At 46.8% G+C, this 16,807-nt stretch overlaps 1 protein-coding gene across 2 annotated transcripts in view; it reads left to right on the top strand.

Moving 5' to 3' along the window:
* Positions 1-14,671, top strand: part of Aqp9 (aquaporin 9) — a 34,889-nt gene extending 20,218 nt beyond the window's left edge. Inside the window, exons 3-6 of one of the 2 annotated variants that reach the window (XM_055598823.1) lie at positions 5,074-5,211; positions 7,373-7,491; positions 12,185-12,402; positions 14,092-14,671. In XM_055598823.1, the coding sequence (XP_055454798.1) occupies positions 5,074-5,211; positions 7,373-7,491; positions 12,185-12,402; positions 14,092-14,266 (650 nt within the window). In that variant the 3' untranslated portion in view covers positions 14,267-14,671. The remainder of the gene's footprint in view (positions 1-5,073; positions 5,212-7,372; positions 7,492-12,184; positions 12,403-14,091) is intronic. The other variant, XM_055598824.1, reaches the window with a different exon arrangement.
* Positions 14,672-16,807: the final 2,136 nt, after the last annotated feature.

Below are 16,807 nucleotides of genomic sequence, written 5' to 3'. Positions count from 1 at the left end.
AAGGATCCTGTGGGGTTACCTCACACCTGAGCCATTCCTGGCTGCTGTATTGTGTCCTCCAGTAATCAATACTGTATTGTATTGTATTGTATTGTATTGTATTGTATTGTATTGTATTGTATTGTATGACTCTCATGCTTGGAAGCCATTTCCCAGATAAGCTTGTGAATAGCTCGGTGAAGGTCACGCCACAGAGGCAAGTCCTGGACCTTTATCAGCTACAATCAGTGAAGGTAGGCCCTGTGCAAGGTTGACTCTGCCTTCTTGACAGTGTGTATCTGAGCTAGAAAAAACATTAACCCAGTTCTTCCCTGATGTCCAGGTTGATTATGGCTGCCTGTAGGGTCCCACAAAGCAAAATGGTGAGATTCTATCCAGTGCAGTCTGGAAACACAGGAAGAGACCCAGGGCAAGACCAGGTGGTGTAAGGCATGGAGCCTCCCACTTGGCTCCTGAGTACTAAAGCAACCAGCTGGTCAGAAGAGGGCATTGAGACACCCCCCCCTCTGACATGTTGGGCACTGCGTTGGTGCATTCTTCACTTTCTTTCTCCCCTATAACAACGCTCCGCTGGGATGTACTATTGTCTTCCTTATGCAGAGAGCACTGGGACTGAGAGAGGGCCTGTAAGTTGCTACAAGTCCTGCATCTTGCAAAGAGACAGAACAAAGCTGGCTCAGGTCATCATGAGCTATATAATACTCTCAGTGCTAGATCAGGGGCAAAATTACTCTGGCAGAGTAATACTCCTTGAGGTGAGCTGGCTGGTTTTGTGATAAGCGTGTCACCAGAATGCTGAAGAGCGATGCCCAGGCACTCTGCAGCCTTCTGGGACGTGATTCTTTCCACAAACCATCTCTTACTGGCTGACAACACAGCAGCCAGACAGCGGAGTTCCGAGGTTGTGATTTGTTTGGCGTGAGCACTGTCTCCATTCAAGTTGTCAAGCTTTTGCTGTGAATCCAGCATCATACCACTGACCTTAAGAGAAACACTGGATTTACTGGAAAATTTCCCTGTTCACACCAAACCTATGTTAGTGCTGGGGACCTTGATACCAGACATGAAACGCAAGAGGTCAGGATACCGTGTTACTGTCCCCTACACCTCCCAGCACATTCCCCTAAGTGTAGTCTCAACACATCCATTATGAATATAGAAACATTTTCAACTATATATACACACACACACACACACACACACACACACACACACACACACACACACATATATATATATATATATATATATATATATATATATATATTTTAAAGGTGGAGACAGTGTTTAGAACAGTGGTTCCCAGCCTTCCTAATGTGTAACCTTTTACTACAGCTCCTCCTGTTGTGGTGACTCCAACCATAAAACTGTTGCTACTTCATGACTAATTTTACTACTGTCACGAATTGTAGCATAATGAAAGAATCTGATATGCAGCCCCTGGAAAGGATCTTTCAATCCCGGAGGGGTTGCAACTCACAGGTTGAGAATCACTGGGTTGGGGTACATGGCTTGCATGGTATCCGGAGGTGAACATTGTCAAGTAACCGTATGGGACTTGGATTCTGTCGGTGTAGTCGGCCCCTGTCTCTGCCACCACAGGTCATGGATTTTTGCATTCATTGCTATATTTGGGGATGTAAGGAGTCATTATGGGGAAAAGGGTTGAAATGACTAGCAAGAGGGACAAGGCCAAGTAGAAATAGGGCAAAGAGCTGTCTCCTCTGGCCTGTATACTGAGGCTAAGTTTTTGGGAGTGAGAAGCGGAGATGACCACAGGTTGCATTACCAGGTGAGGCTTTGGCTCTGATCACGTTGTTTATGAGAGACTATGAGAACCTCAGAACACAAAGAAAATGGTGGATGAGCCTGGCTGATGAATGTCGGTGTTGAGTTGGAATGGGAAGACCCGTCACCACGCCTCCGTTTAGGACTAGCAAAGTTCAGGCTCTGAGGACTGCTGACTTGGGAATGTCCAGGGACAACGCATGCACTCTCGATAACAGCTTCACAGACCACAGCATCAGTCTCGATGCTTCAGTGGCCGCAGAAACCAGAGAAGGCAGTTGTGTGAGGGGTGTCTATCAAGGTGACTGCACCTGACATGGTTTGCAGCCACATGGAAAGCACTTTTTGAGGGCTCCAAGAACAGCCGCTTCGTGCAAAGCCACTGTGTGCTGGACATGAATATAAATGTGATCCCATTTTGTGGCCACAGTGTAAGGAATCAATTTGCTATAAAGGAGTTTTAGCGTCCTACTCCCTTGTGAATTGCCAATCAAACAATCAAAGCTTACCACCACTCTTGATTGTATAGCATGCTACTCAAAACATGTAGGCTGCCTAGGCAACTAATTTTTAAAGTTATGTGTGTGTGTGTGTGTGCGCATTTGACAGGGAAAGCATGTAGAGGTGAAAAGATTTTACCATGTGGGTCTCAGGGATAGAACTCGGGTTGTTAGGGTCGGTAGCAAATGCCTTTGCCTTACTCCCTGTAGATGATTTTGGTAACCATTTTTGATGTAGCGTTCTGTAAACCAGTTCTCCTGTCTTGCTCGAAGACAGGAGACATGTAAGGTATCTACCACAGAACTGTGAGAGGGTGGCAAGAAAGACTTTGCCTAGAGCAAAATCTTAAAACGGTTCACTTTGCTTGCCTGAGACCCATTTCTTGGACCTGGAGGATTCTAGCTGTTTCCCTTGGGGGTTCTTTATGTGGATGTTCTGGTCATCAAAGCAACCTTGGCAGAGCTGATCCTTGAGGGCAGGACTCTCTGACCCTAGTGCTCATGTTCTTTCCACTACACTGCTCTGGCCTTGGCTTTGTGGTAAGCCACTCACATCTGTAAGGAGGAAGTTATATAGCCCTTCTGGACTCCAGCCATTTCTCCCCCGCCCTTTCTGAGCCCCCTTTCACCCCTTAGTCCCTACTTTTCATTAGTTTTCAAAACTCTATCCCAGATCTACCCTCTCTGACTCAGAAGCACCTGTCCCTAGATTTCTGTCGTCTGCAGCTTTTAAACAAAGCCCCTTAATAATTCCATCAGCTTCCTCACCAAGGTGCCTTCCAAGTGGCTGACATCACATGAGAGCCCAGGCTACTTGGTCTTTCAGGGTGCTTGCCAGAGACCGCCAAGTGTAAACCCACCTGCGGGAAATTTTATCTTGAAAGAGACATTGCTCTGGAAGCCTCATTGGCAAGGCATTCCCAGGGATGGCTTTGGTCAGAGGTGACTTTTTAGGGCCCCCTTGTCTTTCCACTCTGAGTGCCTCCAGTCTGGCTATCTTAGAACACACGGTTCTGCCTTTTTTAAAAAAGAGATCAGCCATGCTGTTTCTCCTATCTGGCACCTTTGCTCATCTGCTGTGCTTGGAGACTCAACTCTCCTAAGCTCAGAGACCCCTCCTCCCCTCTAAAGCCTAGAGATAGAAAGGCATTTCATTTGTCCTGTAGGCTGCCATTGGGTTCTATGCCCCATCTTCCCTGGCCTGTCCCACCTTAATAAAAGGACTCTCCAGGCGGCCCCAGGAAGAAAAAGAACAGGTGACAGCCTGGCTCCAGGAATTTCCCATCAGCTTCTGTGTTTGTTCCAACCCATGTTTCCTAATCTTCCTACGAAGCTGCCTTCTGGAAAGCAAGACCCCACAGCGGAAGCACTGGAAAGGACCTGGGTGGTCATCCGTGCTTTGATATTTTGGAATTTTCTTGCTCATGTTCACTGGAGTTGAGTGGCAGAGGTGGCTCCCTTTGTGGGTCACAGCCCCAAACCCACTGTCAGCCTTGGATCAGAGGCTCGGGAAAAGCATGGCTCTCTCCATGGGGGCTGGGCTTCTAGAATCATCCTTGACCGTGGCACTGAGGAGGGCCAGCGTTCAAGATTATCATCGTAGTCACTGCTGCCACCAGGATGGTTGCTGTCTCTCCTGTTCACGCCTCACCTGAATGTCCACTTTTGAAAATGAATTTGATCTCCCCTCCACATGAAATGCCACCCGAGTGCTTCACGCTCACCTTGTGCGCCCTCCCTTCGCCCCCACCAACATGAAAATTCAGGTGTGCGTATGTGCGCACACACTTAATTTTCAAGGCGGAAAACAATCTTGCTTTGAGTTTTGTTTTTAATTGTGTGTACGGGGAGAAGGGGAGTGTGTGCATGGGATTGCCGGGGCAAGCAGAATCCAGAAGAAGGGACCCGATCTGCTGGAGCTGGGGTTATGGGATGGTTTTGGGCTACCTACTCAGTGCGTGTGCAGGGAACCAAACTTGAGCAGTCTGCAACAGCAGTATGAGTTCCTGACCACTGAGACAGCTCTCTAGCCCCAAGGCAGAGAAATCTTTATAAATGTGCTGAAGGAGGTCCGGAAGTGAATGAATGGAACTTGGCTCTTAAGTTCAGATAAAGCTGGGCCTGGACTTTGGTTCTATCACTCACTGACCATGTAGCTTGAGAAAGCTCCTGTTTCTCACCAATTTGCTCACCAGTTAGCCAGGGCAGAATCCAACCCAGCAAATTACTCAGTAAATGCTGCAGCTGAGTCCAAAACCACATGGGAACACCTGTGGCATTCCACAGAGAAAAAACCTCTCTGACCTTATGAGTAGCTGAGAATCAGAAAGCAGATTCCACCACCCACGCCTTGGGTTGTTGAAGGAGTTGTTGCCACATTCCTGTAGGAGAAAACAAACTGTTCACACAGAGGGACCTAGAAGGCTCCATTCAGACACAGTGATCACCCCCAGCAAAGCCCTTCTGCCTCAGAGACAGGCACAGGGAGTCCAGCAGGACAGGAATCCCTCCTGAGTGCTAAAAATGGCTTTATAGCCTCTAGGCATGTGCTAAAGAATTGTTAGATAAGGAGTTAAGCTTTGGTCACCTTAATGCATTCACAGTAACAGTTTATGTCAATCTACTGATGGTTAAAACTCTGCTTGAAAAAAGAAAATGAGCTGCTTTCTCACCCCAGGTTTTTAATGTCTGAGTTTCTTTTGTACAGATAGTCTAAACTGTGTTTAATGCTCCCTCCCCCAGCACTCATCTGTGTCCCCCCCCCCCCATCTTCTATTCCCTGCAGGAGGCCACATCAACCCAGCTGTGACTTTTGCAATGTGTGCCTTTAGAAGGATGGAGTGGTTCAAGTTCCCGTTTTACGTGGGAGCCCAGTTTTTGGGAGCCTTTGTCGGGGCTGCAACTGTGTTTGGCGTTTACTATGGTGCGTACTGACCCCGATTCCAAAGATCTGGAGGGCTAAGTGGGGCGACCCGTGAAAGCTTGAATTACTTGGTGGGAAGCAATGATACAGGGCAAAAACAGGGAAGCACGGTGACGCTGGCAGAAAGGCTGAGGCAATTTAATGAAGCCCTTAAATAAAATCTGGGAATTTGTTTTAATCTAAAGGGGTGTGTGTGTGTATGTGTGTGTGTGTTTAACCTGTATACATGTCTGTGCATCACTTGTGTCTCCGCTGCTCACAGAGACCAGGAAGAAGCACTGGGCACCCTTGCAACTGGTGTTCCAGAACATTTCAGCATGTGGGTGCTGGGTCCTCTCTGGAAGAGCAGCTACAGCTCTTAACTGCTGAGCCACACCTCTAGACCCCAAATCATGCATCTTAAGGAGGGAGGGCACAAACTTGAAGAGCCTAACTTCAGGCCCAACCTGCATTACACAACATGAACATAAGCCATAGGCCAGTGGCCTCTCTGCTGCTTTCGCTGACTTGATGAGACAAGGTCCTGCTTGGTCAGGAAAGCTGTGGCCCAGGAACTATTTAGAGCAGGAATCTGGAACCATGCCTCTGAAGGAAGACGCACAGCAGAGAAACAGCTTAGGTGGGAGCCTCTGTCCCTTCTAGCAAACACCCAAGACATCTGCTCTGGAGCCCCCAGGAAAATTCGGTCCCGGCGATCACAGGACTGAGCTATGGCCATGGCAGTTAGCAGCTCACTGTCTTAAATAAGCCATCTTGGAATGCAGCACGGTGTCACATGCCCATGACCCTAGCACCTGAGTGGTTAGTTGGTGATCAGAAGTTCAAGGTCATTCTCAGCTACAAAGCAAATTCAAGGCCAGCCTAAGTGACTTGAAACCTTGTCTCAAACAAATAACAAACAAGTAAATAAATCAGTCATCGGACCATGTAGGTCCCAGTTTCCTCCTCTGGAAAATGAAGAACACCCAAAGTCGGAAAGGCTGAGAAGTCTTAGGATTCTGTGGCACCAACCATTAAAACAGTTCTTTGCATACAACCCAAGATGCATTCTGAGTGGCAAACTGAAGTCTTTGATAATCCAAACCCCAGGGAAATCAGTTGTACAAAGGCACCTCTCCCCACAGTGTTTCTCTGAGAATTAGATATCCAAGAGACATTCGAGGTTGACCAGAAACCTAGGGAGTCAGCAGCTGAGGAAAGAGAGGTCTGGGGTAGATGCTGCCTGGGTCAGTGGCTGCCAGTTCCCCGTCTCTGAGGTCCCTACAGGCCGTCTGTAGCATCCTCACTCTCCAGGTACACCGTCAACTTCTGAAGTAAGTTTTTAGGGCAGTAGAGAGTACTGTAGGAGCTATGACTTCCACTTGAGACAAGTTAATATCACACAATCTTGAAAATTAGATCAATCTTGAAAATTCCAAAAAAAAATTTCCCTTGTGACACACATACCCAAAGAAGATAAGCATCTAAGACCCTGTTGACTGATTATTCGGTCCAAGTTTAGAGCTTTCTACTTTTGACTCACCATCCTGGGGTTCCCCTGGGTGTCTCTAAGACAATCTTACCATAAGGACCACTTGGCTTGGTTGTTTTGCTAGAGATGGAGCCTAGGCCTCTGTTCTCCTTTGATTTGTGTTACTGTGACAGAGGAGAGTTTTTATTTCAGCCTACAGGCCATAGTCTCAGCAAGGAATTCAAAGCAGGAGCTCAAAAAAAGAACTTGAAAATATGAGCCTAGAGCAGTGGCGCATGCCTGTGATCCTAGCAGATTACAGGGAGGCAGAGGCAGGTGGATATCTGTGAGTTTGAGGCCAGCCTGGTCTATAAAGCAAATCCAGGACAGCCAAGGCTACACAGAGAAACCCTGTATTGGAAAAAATGAACAACAAACAAACCCAAAACAAAGTCACCCAAAAATAAATTAAAAACTCTAGAAAACATGGAGAGATGGTAGTTTCCAGCCTGCCCACAGTCTTACTACACATAGCTTTCTTAGATCCACAGGCCGGTCTGATCCAGGTAATCTCTTAGTTGAGACTCCCTTCTCAAGTACCCTAGGCTAATGCCACATTGGCAGTTAACCCCGACTAGGACACCATCCCTCCGTCCTTTCCAGAAAAAAAAAAAAAAAAACGCTGATGTCCCTGACTTCTCCCTCCCACAGATGGATTCATGGCCTTTGCTAATGGAAAACTGCTCATCGAGGGAGAGAATGCAACAGCGCCCATTTTTGCAACATACCCAGCTCCGTTCATCTCCCTGACAAATGCCTTTGCAGACCAAGTAAGTGAAGGGTCAACATGGGCCTGATTTTAGTGGAGAGACATGATAAAAAGGAACGGGGACAGGGACGGGGCGTGTTGAAACACTGTGTGCCTGTCGAATAGGAAGGATCACGTTTCCTAGTGAGGGGTCTTTCTATGAACTGGGCTTTCGAGGCAGTGAGTTCCCTTTGAAGGCGCTGAGGCCACTGGAAGCACTCCGCCCTTTTAAACACACATAGTTGCTTCCTACTAGCTGCTGTCCAGAAAAAGAGTGGCTGCCAGGACTAGAGGCACGTGAAATCCACTTTATTTCTAGCATCTCTTGTGCTCACCGTGCAAGGGCGACAGCCACAAGATGGGGCGTGTCCATCTACACCCACAACCTGTGAAATACCATGGTGAGCTTGGGGCCGATGAGTCTGCCCCATCTCTCCGTGAGCGCTGGGTTCACCCGACTCTCAAGGGAACCAATTGTCTCAACCAGATTGACATTTGAAGTAGTGCCTGCTGGGTGCGGTGGCGCACACTTGTAATCCCAGCTTTTGGGAGGCGGAGGGAAAACATCGCGGCAGGTTTCAGCCTAGCCTGGGTCTAACCAGGAAGCTCCAGGTTAACCGGGGCTGCCCAGAGCGCCCCTACAACAAAGAGCTGCACCTCTGTTGATTGGTTTCTGAAAAGATCCATATATTCTCACCATTTTCTTTTTTGCTTTGATCACAGAGTAAAGCAGGGCACCAATGTTAGTTGATCTCTCCCTGGGTGCTCAGCCCCGTGTCTGGAACTTGAAGCACTTATAATGTGCTTAGAATGTGAACTGCAAAATCCCAACGTCCGGAGTCTGAGTCCTTGGACGGAAATAACATCCCTGTCCCTGACTCTCTGAGTAGTGTCAGTGAATCGCTTATTATTATTATTTTTAAATTTCTGAGTACGGGACTCGAGAGACGGCTTAGCAGATAACAGAGCACTGGCGTGATTGCTCATACCCATCTGTAAGTCCAGTTTCAGGTGATCTGATGCCCCCTTCTGGACTCCACGGGTACTGCACGTATTTGCCACACACATTCAGGCTTTCATACACATAAATAAACAAATTTTTACCTTTTTCACTTGTGCCACGTGGATAAACACCAGCCTTTGTCAGTTCATTGTAAGGGTTTTTAAAAAACAATATGAGAAAAATGTAGTGTGAACAGTGTCTGTGAAGAATATGCAGAATGTGGTTCAATAGAATGACCACAGAACAAGGCGACAGCCAGACGAGCTAGGGCATGCCTGTAATCCCAGCATGCCCTCCCCTAATTTTTTTTTTTCAAAAAATAACAACGTGAACAATGAGACTATAATATCACATTAGAACCTACAAGTCAAGAGTTATGACAGGAAAGACACAGAGTAATGAAGCTGCCTGAAGAAGAAGGACCGCTGTTGCCATGTGTAATTATGTAAGCACGGTCTGCAAATGAAGCAATAGAGCTTTAGATCTGCTTCCAGGTGCCACACATCTTGGGGCAGGCATCTGTGAAGGGAAGCCAAAGGTTCTCCCTTATCACACACGCCGGAAGTTGAAGTCAAAGACCCCGGGTCTGGATAGTGGGGGTAGCGTGAAGTGACCATTCTGGCACTCTAGTTTCTGTGAAAGATGAGGAAATGCTGTAAGAGAATGTCTTCCCTTTATCCCCAGGCGTGGGGAAACGGGGCTGCCTCACTGTGCTTTGCCTCGTGCTCTAGCAGAGGCATGGTTTTGCCAGCTGCAGGTAGTTACTGAGCTTGCTTGGAATTCTGGGAACTTTCCAGAGGGCATATACATGCTAGCCTGGGCCCTGAGACGTGTGGCTGGTCACTCACGGGGATTGTTTGTGGTTTGTGAATAGTTGTGCTCAAAGAAGAAACAAGAAGAAAGAAATCAGATTCATATCTCTCTCTGTCTCTCTTTCTCTCTCTCTCCTCTGTTCTTTTTTCTTTCTTATCTAGTGAGAGGGGGTGAAACCAAGGGGGCAAAAGGTGGGAAAAAGAAGAAACCAGCAACAATAGTGTGTGTGTGAGGACATGAGAACCCTTCAAGGCACGCAAAGAAACTTGATGGAAGACCAAGCACAGCACAGCTGACCAAAGAATGGTTTCTCGAGGTCTTAGCCTTCATTAGTTACTCTTGAGGACTTATTTTGTCTGGGCTCTGACTTAGAGGTAGAAACTTTCAGCAAGGCCAGCCTATGTCTGACGATCTGTTCCTGGGTTCTTTGGATGTCTTCATTCAAAAGCCTGGCAGAGTTTGCAGCCTCCTCCTTAGTTTTCTTTCTTTTTTCTAATTGTATTTTTAAATTTTAATTAATTAGTTAATTTATTACAGTTTATTCACTTTGTATCCCCGCTGCAGCCCCCTCCCCCATCTTTTCTTAGTCCCAACGTCCCTCCCTCTTCTCCCACTATGCCTTCCCCTAGTCCCCCGATAGGGCAGGACCTCCACTCCTTCTATCTGACCCTAGCCTATCAGGTCTCATCAGGGCTACTGTATTATCTTCCTCGGTGGCCTGATAAGGCTGCACCCCAGGGGGAGGTGATCAAAGAGCTGGCCACTGAGTTCACATCAGAGACAGCCCCAGCACCCCAAAGGCACATAAGCAGCATAAATTCTTTAGGAATCTTGTACTATGCTGGGGAGACCTAGTCCTGGCCCTCTGCTGCCCACCTGTTTTACTTTGTGCAAGTAACTCAGAGCTTTTTAAGACCTTGGCTTAGCCTTCTGGTAAATGGCATGAATAACAGCCACAGCAGTTCCCCATGCATGCTGATCAACAAGAGCAGCATTCTACCTCAGCCATCTCTCCTGCCTTTCTTTTTCTGTTCTGACGGACTCTTGTAGAGTTTCACATATTCTCCCGATTCCTAGCCTCAAGATGTTTTGCCATGTGCCTTAGAGAATCACTTGGTACCAGGATAGCAGAGATCTGTCTTCTCCTAAACGCTCTTCACTGCATCTTTTTCTCGCCATTTCCTTCAGGGATTATAGCTTTTTGTTTGTTTGTTTCTCGATGCCTCACACCTTTAATCCCAGCACTTGGGAGGCAGAAGCAGCCTGGTCTACAGAGTTAGTTCCAAGACAGCTGGGGCTGCAGAGAGAAACCATGTCTTCGGAAAATTTCTTTGGCTATGACTATTTTGGAAACCTGATGAAGGAAACACTGAAGGGATTAAATCATAAAATCGTCTCCTCATTGTCTTCCTGCCTTTCCTACAAGCCCTCGAGCACGTGCCTCAGCCTCTGTCCAACTAAATTCCCTCATCTGTGAGGAGGGTAGCAGGGTTTTACCTCAGGGGGTCATTACAACTTTTCAGGGAGATGAAGCACACTATGGACCATGAGTGAGGTGGGCCTGCCAGGCACCTCAAAGGTAAAAAACACTGTGTGACAGAGAATACATATTCAACAACTCATGTCATCTAGGTTGCAAAGCAAAACGATTGCTTAGAAAGTTTAGAAAATGGAAAGAGCAGAAAAATCCCCCTGACTTCAGAGTGTACTTAAAACATTTCTCACTCAATGTCAGAAGCATTTTTTTAAAAAAAATCACTGTATAGTTTTATATTGATAATTCTTTTTTTTTTTAAAGTTTTACATGTATCTAGTGTGTATGTGTGTATGAAACATGCACATGCTATAGTACACGTCAGAGGCCAGGGACAACTTTTGGGATTGGTTCTTTCCTTCAACCATGTGGGTGAAGTTAGGGGTCAGGCTTTGCGCCTTTATCCACTGAGACATCTCACTGGTGCTGTTTATAGATCTTAGTGTCTCTTAGTAAGTTCTGGGACAGACATCTGTAAAGCAGTTTACCTTTTCCGTTATTGATGTTTGCTTAAATGGCTTCCAGTTTCCAGTATGACAAACCACGCTTAGGTGAATATGTGTATTTTAAAGTAATTTTCCATAGTTTAGATTATTTCTATGGTATGAGTCCGAATTGTATGCATGAACTTGGGTTTTTAAATGCCTGCTGATAAGCTGCACTAGAAAGCCCCTAGAGAATAGTTTTTCTCCTCTCACTTTGCTACTGTCCCCCACTCATTTCATCACTCTCGTTTTCCTGCTCATATACTTGTGTCCGTTCCCTTGACATGTTCATCTGATGCTTTCTTGCCTGCTGTCTTTACAGCCTGTCCGAACCAGCCCTCCTTTACTTTCCTGTCTTGCCACTTCTCCTTCAGTGTTGCTGACTAGCAGCTTAGCAGACAGCGTGGTAGTTGAGGACCAGTCTCCTTTGGACTGGACCAACTGTGTGACCTTTGGCCTTCAACGGACAACCCTGTCAGCATCTGCTTTTAGTATGTCTATGGAAAAAAAGAGCCACAGTCCTGTCCACTATGTCAGTTGTCACTAGTTTCACTTCTTTTCAGATTTATTTATTTTAGGTGGGTGAGTTTTGCCTCTATGTCTGTGCACCACAGGCTTGCAAAAGCCTGTGGAAGTCAGAAGAGGACATCAGCTCCCCGGGAACTGAAGTCACAGATGGTTGGGAGTTGCCGAGTAGGGCCTGAGAACCGAACCCGGGTCCTCTGCAAATGCAACAAGTGCTCATCCCTGTGGTGCTGCTCTGGGTTTCAGTCCCTGTTATTTTCATCTCATTTCATTTTCATTTCAGCCAAAGGGGTGACTTTGGGAGAGCAAGCAAGAGAGCACAGGCTGAACTCTGGAATGTTTTCTTCCTCTCCAGGTGCTGTCTACCATGTTCCTCCTTATGCTTGTCTTTGCCCTTTTTGACTCCAGAAATCTTGCGGTGCCCAGAGGCCTAGAGCCCGTTGTCATTGGCCTCCTGATCATCGTTCTTAGTTGTTCTCTGGGATTCAACGCTGGCTGTGCCATGAACCCAGCCCGAGACCTAAGCCCCAGACTCTTCACTGCTGTCGCAGGGTGGGGGTTTGAGGTCTTCACGTAAGTACCAGTGGTGGGGAGGAGATAGGAGGAGGGGCGCTGAGCTTCAGCAGCAGAGAGGACTGAGCCCTGGCTTGGAGACGCACGAGCATGTGGACCAGAGAGCAGAGACTGTGGACACTCTGGTTAAGCCATCTTTTTTATTACATAATTTGTCTACAGACTGACTTTGTGACCAAGTCAAGACCAGAACTGGCATCTCCTGATGCTGCCAGGGGACTCCTCAGTCCTTCATTCTCTCAGCAGAGCTTTATTGGGCTCTAGATATGTAGAAGTAAACTATGATAGAGAAGAACATTTCCAAGTCAACACACACAATAGGATTTGGGGCAGGAGCTTGGTGTGTCATCAGGAGCCAGCTGATGAAAATTAACCTTATACAAGAGGAGTTGAACAAGGAGATATTAGAAGGATAAGATCCATGCCAAAGGCTCTAAACAGAAAGGCCGCAAGGAACAGTCTGTGGTTATCAAGCACAATGGTGGAACAGATAGGCACGGGTTCTTCTAGAACCAGTATGCTCTCCATTACGTAAGACAGGAGGGTTTTTGGTTTCTTATGGCTCTGAGGATCAAACCTTAGGCTGAACAAGGGCTTTCCCACAGAGAGGCTCTCCAAGCCTTTTGCTGTTAGTTCATGCTAGGACACCAGAGTCTAGTCAGAGCGCTGTGAAATCTTCATACCTGTCCACTACTCCCATTTTCCTGCTTTCCCTGTACTCCTCTGATTGTTTATAGTTCTCTGAATTTCTAGAAATAGTTTTCCCCAAGTGTACACATCCTTTAAATAATATCTTTTGTGCTTTTTTTTTTTTTTTTTTTTTTTTTGTAAGTGATTGTAGAAGTCATTCCTAAGGAGTTGCTTAAATAGATTTTCTTTGAAACAAACAAAGCAACTGGCTGCCTCCCAGAACTGCCTCTGAGAACTGACCCTGGGGAGGTTTCTGCAGGAAGAAGGGGAATCATGGCACCAAAGCCTTACAGAGTAAAGCCTGGCAGAGTGAGCCTGTGGACTGCGCCATCAAAGACAAGCACTGGTTCCAACAATGCTCAGTAGATAAATGAGTAGATAGTTCACATACCGCTTTAGATTTTCTTCGTTCACTGTTTGGTTGGCGTTATTAACTCTGTGCGTCCTGGGAACTTGTTTCCATTCTGAGCACCTTCTTTTTTCCTCCACAACCCCAAGCTTCATTATTTCATGATTTAGGAGAGGTGGTTGCTGAATAGCCTCTCCGGAAGCCCTCAGTCTTGGCCATGGATTACGGAGCCATATATCTTTTAATGTATCACATTTTACTGGCGAGGGGTGTCTAGGATTAGTGGTGGGTGCACATACCCCACTATGCATGTGTGGAGGCCGGAAGACAGCTTGCAAGAGTTGGTTTTCTCCGTCCAGCACATGGGTCCTGGGCATCCGTTCAGGCCATCAGGCTTGGCAACAAGCCACAGCACCATCTCACTCGCTCAAGGACCATGTTCTCTAAGAGGAAAATAAATAGGGTGCACCCATTCACTGGGGTCCTCAGGACACTGGAATGGGCTTCTGATAGCAGGGACACTGGGAAGTCCAGGACAGTCATGGCCATGCCGTAGTGAATGTGAATGGGCAAGAAAGAGATTCACTAGTGAGTGACAAAGATACAAGGGTGGTCGAGAAATATCTCACTGATTTCCTGTTTCCTTTCAGAGCTGGAAACAACTTCTGGTGGATTCCTGTTGTGGGCCCTATGGTTGGCGCTTTCCTTGGGGGCCTCATCTACATTCTCTTTATCGAAATGCATCACTCGGACCCCGACTCAGAAGAGGAGGAAGAGCCATCTGAGAACAACCTAGAGAAACATGAACTCAGTGTCATCATGTAGTGGTCAAATGTGGCAGGGTCTACATTTACTGTTCTGTTGGTTCCCTCTTTAGAAAAGATGGCATCTGTGTGCCTGTGCTTTGGTGAGACTTGGGGCTGGAGCATCTACCCAGTTTTCCCTCAGCCAATTGGGACAAACAATCACAAAGGCATCCATGAAAAATTCCACCAGCCATCCTCCCCAGAATAGCACTGACTGTCCCCTGAGCCAGTGTTCTCTCCTGACCTGTTTACTGCATCTTTGATGGAGGTCCTTGCTCCTAGGTGATTGCTAAGAATTTGGCAACTTGACCATGGACTCAGCTGAATAGACTCAGAGACCTTTATTACCCCAGATGGAATAGTGCCATCAAAGGCTCTGCCTTCACAATCTATAAATACAACATTCTGGAACTGAAAGGTCAAACATGGCTACTCTTAATGCCTATGGAATGGGGAGCAAAGGGTTAACATTCTACCAAGATTAGCACTGTCTTTGCATAAATACTGATATTGTCCCAATCTAGGGCTATAGGAAGTGCCAGAAGCCAGCTGGAAAGAACGCTATGGCATTTAGAAACCTCAGGACACAAGATAAATTTGGGAAACTGAATGGCTTTTTTTTTTTAATGGAAACCATTTGTCAGATTAATCTCTTGCTCTTCTGCATTTTAGATGGCATCAATTAATTTCCAGGTCTTTAAGTACATAATAACCTAAAATATGATTGGAACCTTGGCACCAGTGTGCTTCCCCAAGAGCTCACTCGAGGACAGACCTTTTGACTAGTCTGTGGCTACACTCATCTGTGTCCAAACTAAAAGCTAGTGGAGCCTGGCCCGGCAGACCGAGATTGAAGGTAGAAAAAGTGCCTGGGACAAAAGCACAAGCTCATCTGTTTTTTGTTTTTTTTTTTTTTTTAATCACTCACAGAACACTTTCACGCCTTATCAAATTTGATCCCAACACCAGTCCTCTGAGGTAGATAGCCACAGCAGCCATTTTTCCAAAGAGAATCTCTCGTGAATTAAGCGAGTTGAGTTGCCGTTTGCTCTGCAGGGTGCGTTGGACATTGCCGAGTGCCTTCCAGGAGCTCGCTAGCTGGCTGAGGGTGTTTGAGCTCCCTCCTGTTTATGTGAAATAATAGGTTTGTGTGAAAGGGGGCAGCAGCAGAGCACTCTATAGAAACACCACTCCCTGGTCTTAGGGCATGGACTCTCCAGGTGCCATGTTGTCTGGTTTCATCCCAACTGTTGTTACTTCTAATTGCTCAATCTCGGGGCGGGGGGCAGGGGGTGGAGGGACATACCTTCACCCCAGCTGTCTAAAGCCCAGCCTGCCTAGAAACGGTGAGTTTCCCAAGTGCTTTGCAAGAACAACAGAACGAGGAATGAACTAGACGTCTCCAACACCGTGCTCTGCAACCTGTGGATTCGTTTTCTGAGTCTGAAATCAGCTGCACATGTTCTAGTTTAAATACTTTTTGGGGATAGATATATTACTGTGTTTAGGGTCCCCCCACCCCATTTGATGGCTGCCAAACATACTTAACGCAGAGTTGGTCGGTACTGTCTAGGAATTGAATACCTCGGGAATTTTAGAAAGCAGTAAGTCCTGTAGGCAGCTCAGGTGATTCAGGCATGCATCAAGGACCGGACCGAACCTGAGGAACCTAAGTTCTCGAAAGCCGCATGTAGCTGTCACGATGGGCTTGTTGGTGTTCTCAGCGCCTTGGGTTCCTGCTGGATTGGAACATGCTTCCCAGCAGGGGTAATTTTGCTTTCTCCTCCCACCACTGGGACCATGTAGTGACACTGATAGCTGTCACAGCTAGAAATGGGGAAGGTGCTAATGGCTGGAGATGCTGCCACAACGAGGTATCCAGCTCCTATCAGTTAGGCCGAGGCCGAGAGGCCCTGGAGTTTCAGAGAGGTGAGGAGAGAATCGTGAGATGCTGAGGCCCTGTGCCCTGGGTTCAGGTCCTGCAGGGAGCAGAGATGTCAAGCCAGAATGGACCCTTGGGGTAGATTTGAATTCTTGGAGCAGGAGGTAATCTAAAATTAAGAGTTTTCAGGGTAGACTGTGGAGCAGTATGAGTCATGCTCATTTAACAGCCCAGGGTGGTTAATCAAGATTATGAAGAGGAAATATACAGTGTTGGAAATCCACCCAGGGAAGGATATCTCGATGGAAAAACCCTCTCTTCCTACACTCAGTGGCCACTCGGCCCATAGACATCCTCTTGGTGAAGAACCCGGCAAAGGCAAGCCTGCTCAGGGTAGACCTGGGACTGGAGTGGATCTAAGTGTGGAACAAGGGTCCATTCTGCTTGTTTGATATCTCTGCTCGCTGCGGAACTTGAATCCTCCTGGCTATGAGAGGATGCACAATCTGCATTCTGTTTAGACAATAGGCCTTTGGCCATGATTAACCTCACCCACAAAAAAGAATCAGAAGTCTTTGAAGAAATCAAAGGGACATGATGGATAATATTCCTTACAATTTTAGAGAAGATTAGAGCAGTTTGTTGTATTTTAAAAACAAGAACCCCTTGTGGGTGAGG

The sequence above is a fragment of the Psammomys obesus genome, unplaced genomic scaffold, assembly GCF_907164565.1.
Source record: "Psammomys obesus unplaced genomic scaffold, mPsaObe1.curated_primary_1811, whole genome shotgun sequence".
In the NCBI taxonomy this organism is placed as follows: domain Eukaryota; kingdom Metazoa; phylum Chordata; class Mammalia; order Rodentia; family Muridae; genus Psammomys; species Psammomys obesus.
Note: the sequence above shows the minus strand (reverse complement) of the source record. Positions and strands in the feature narration are given on the sequence as shown.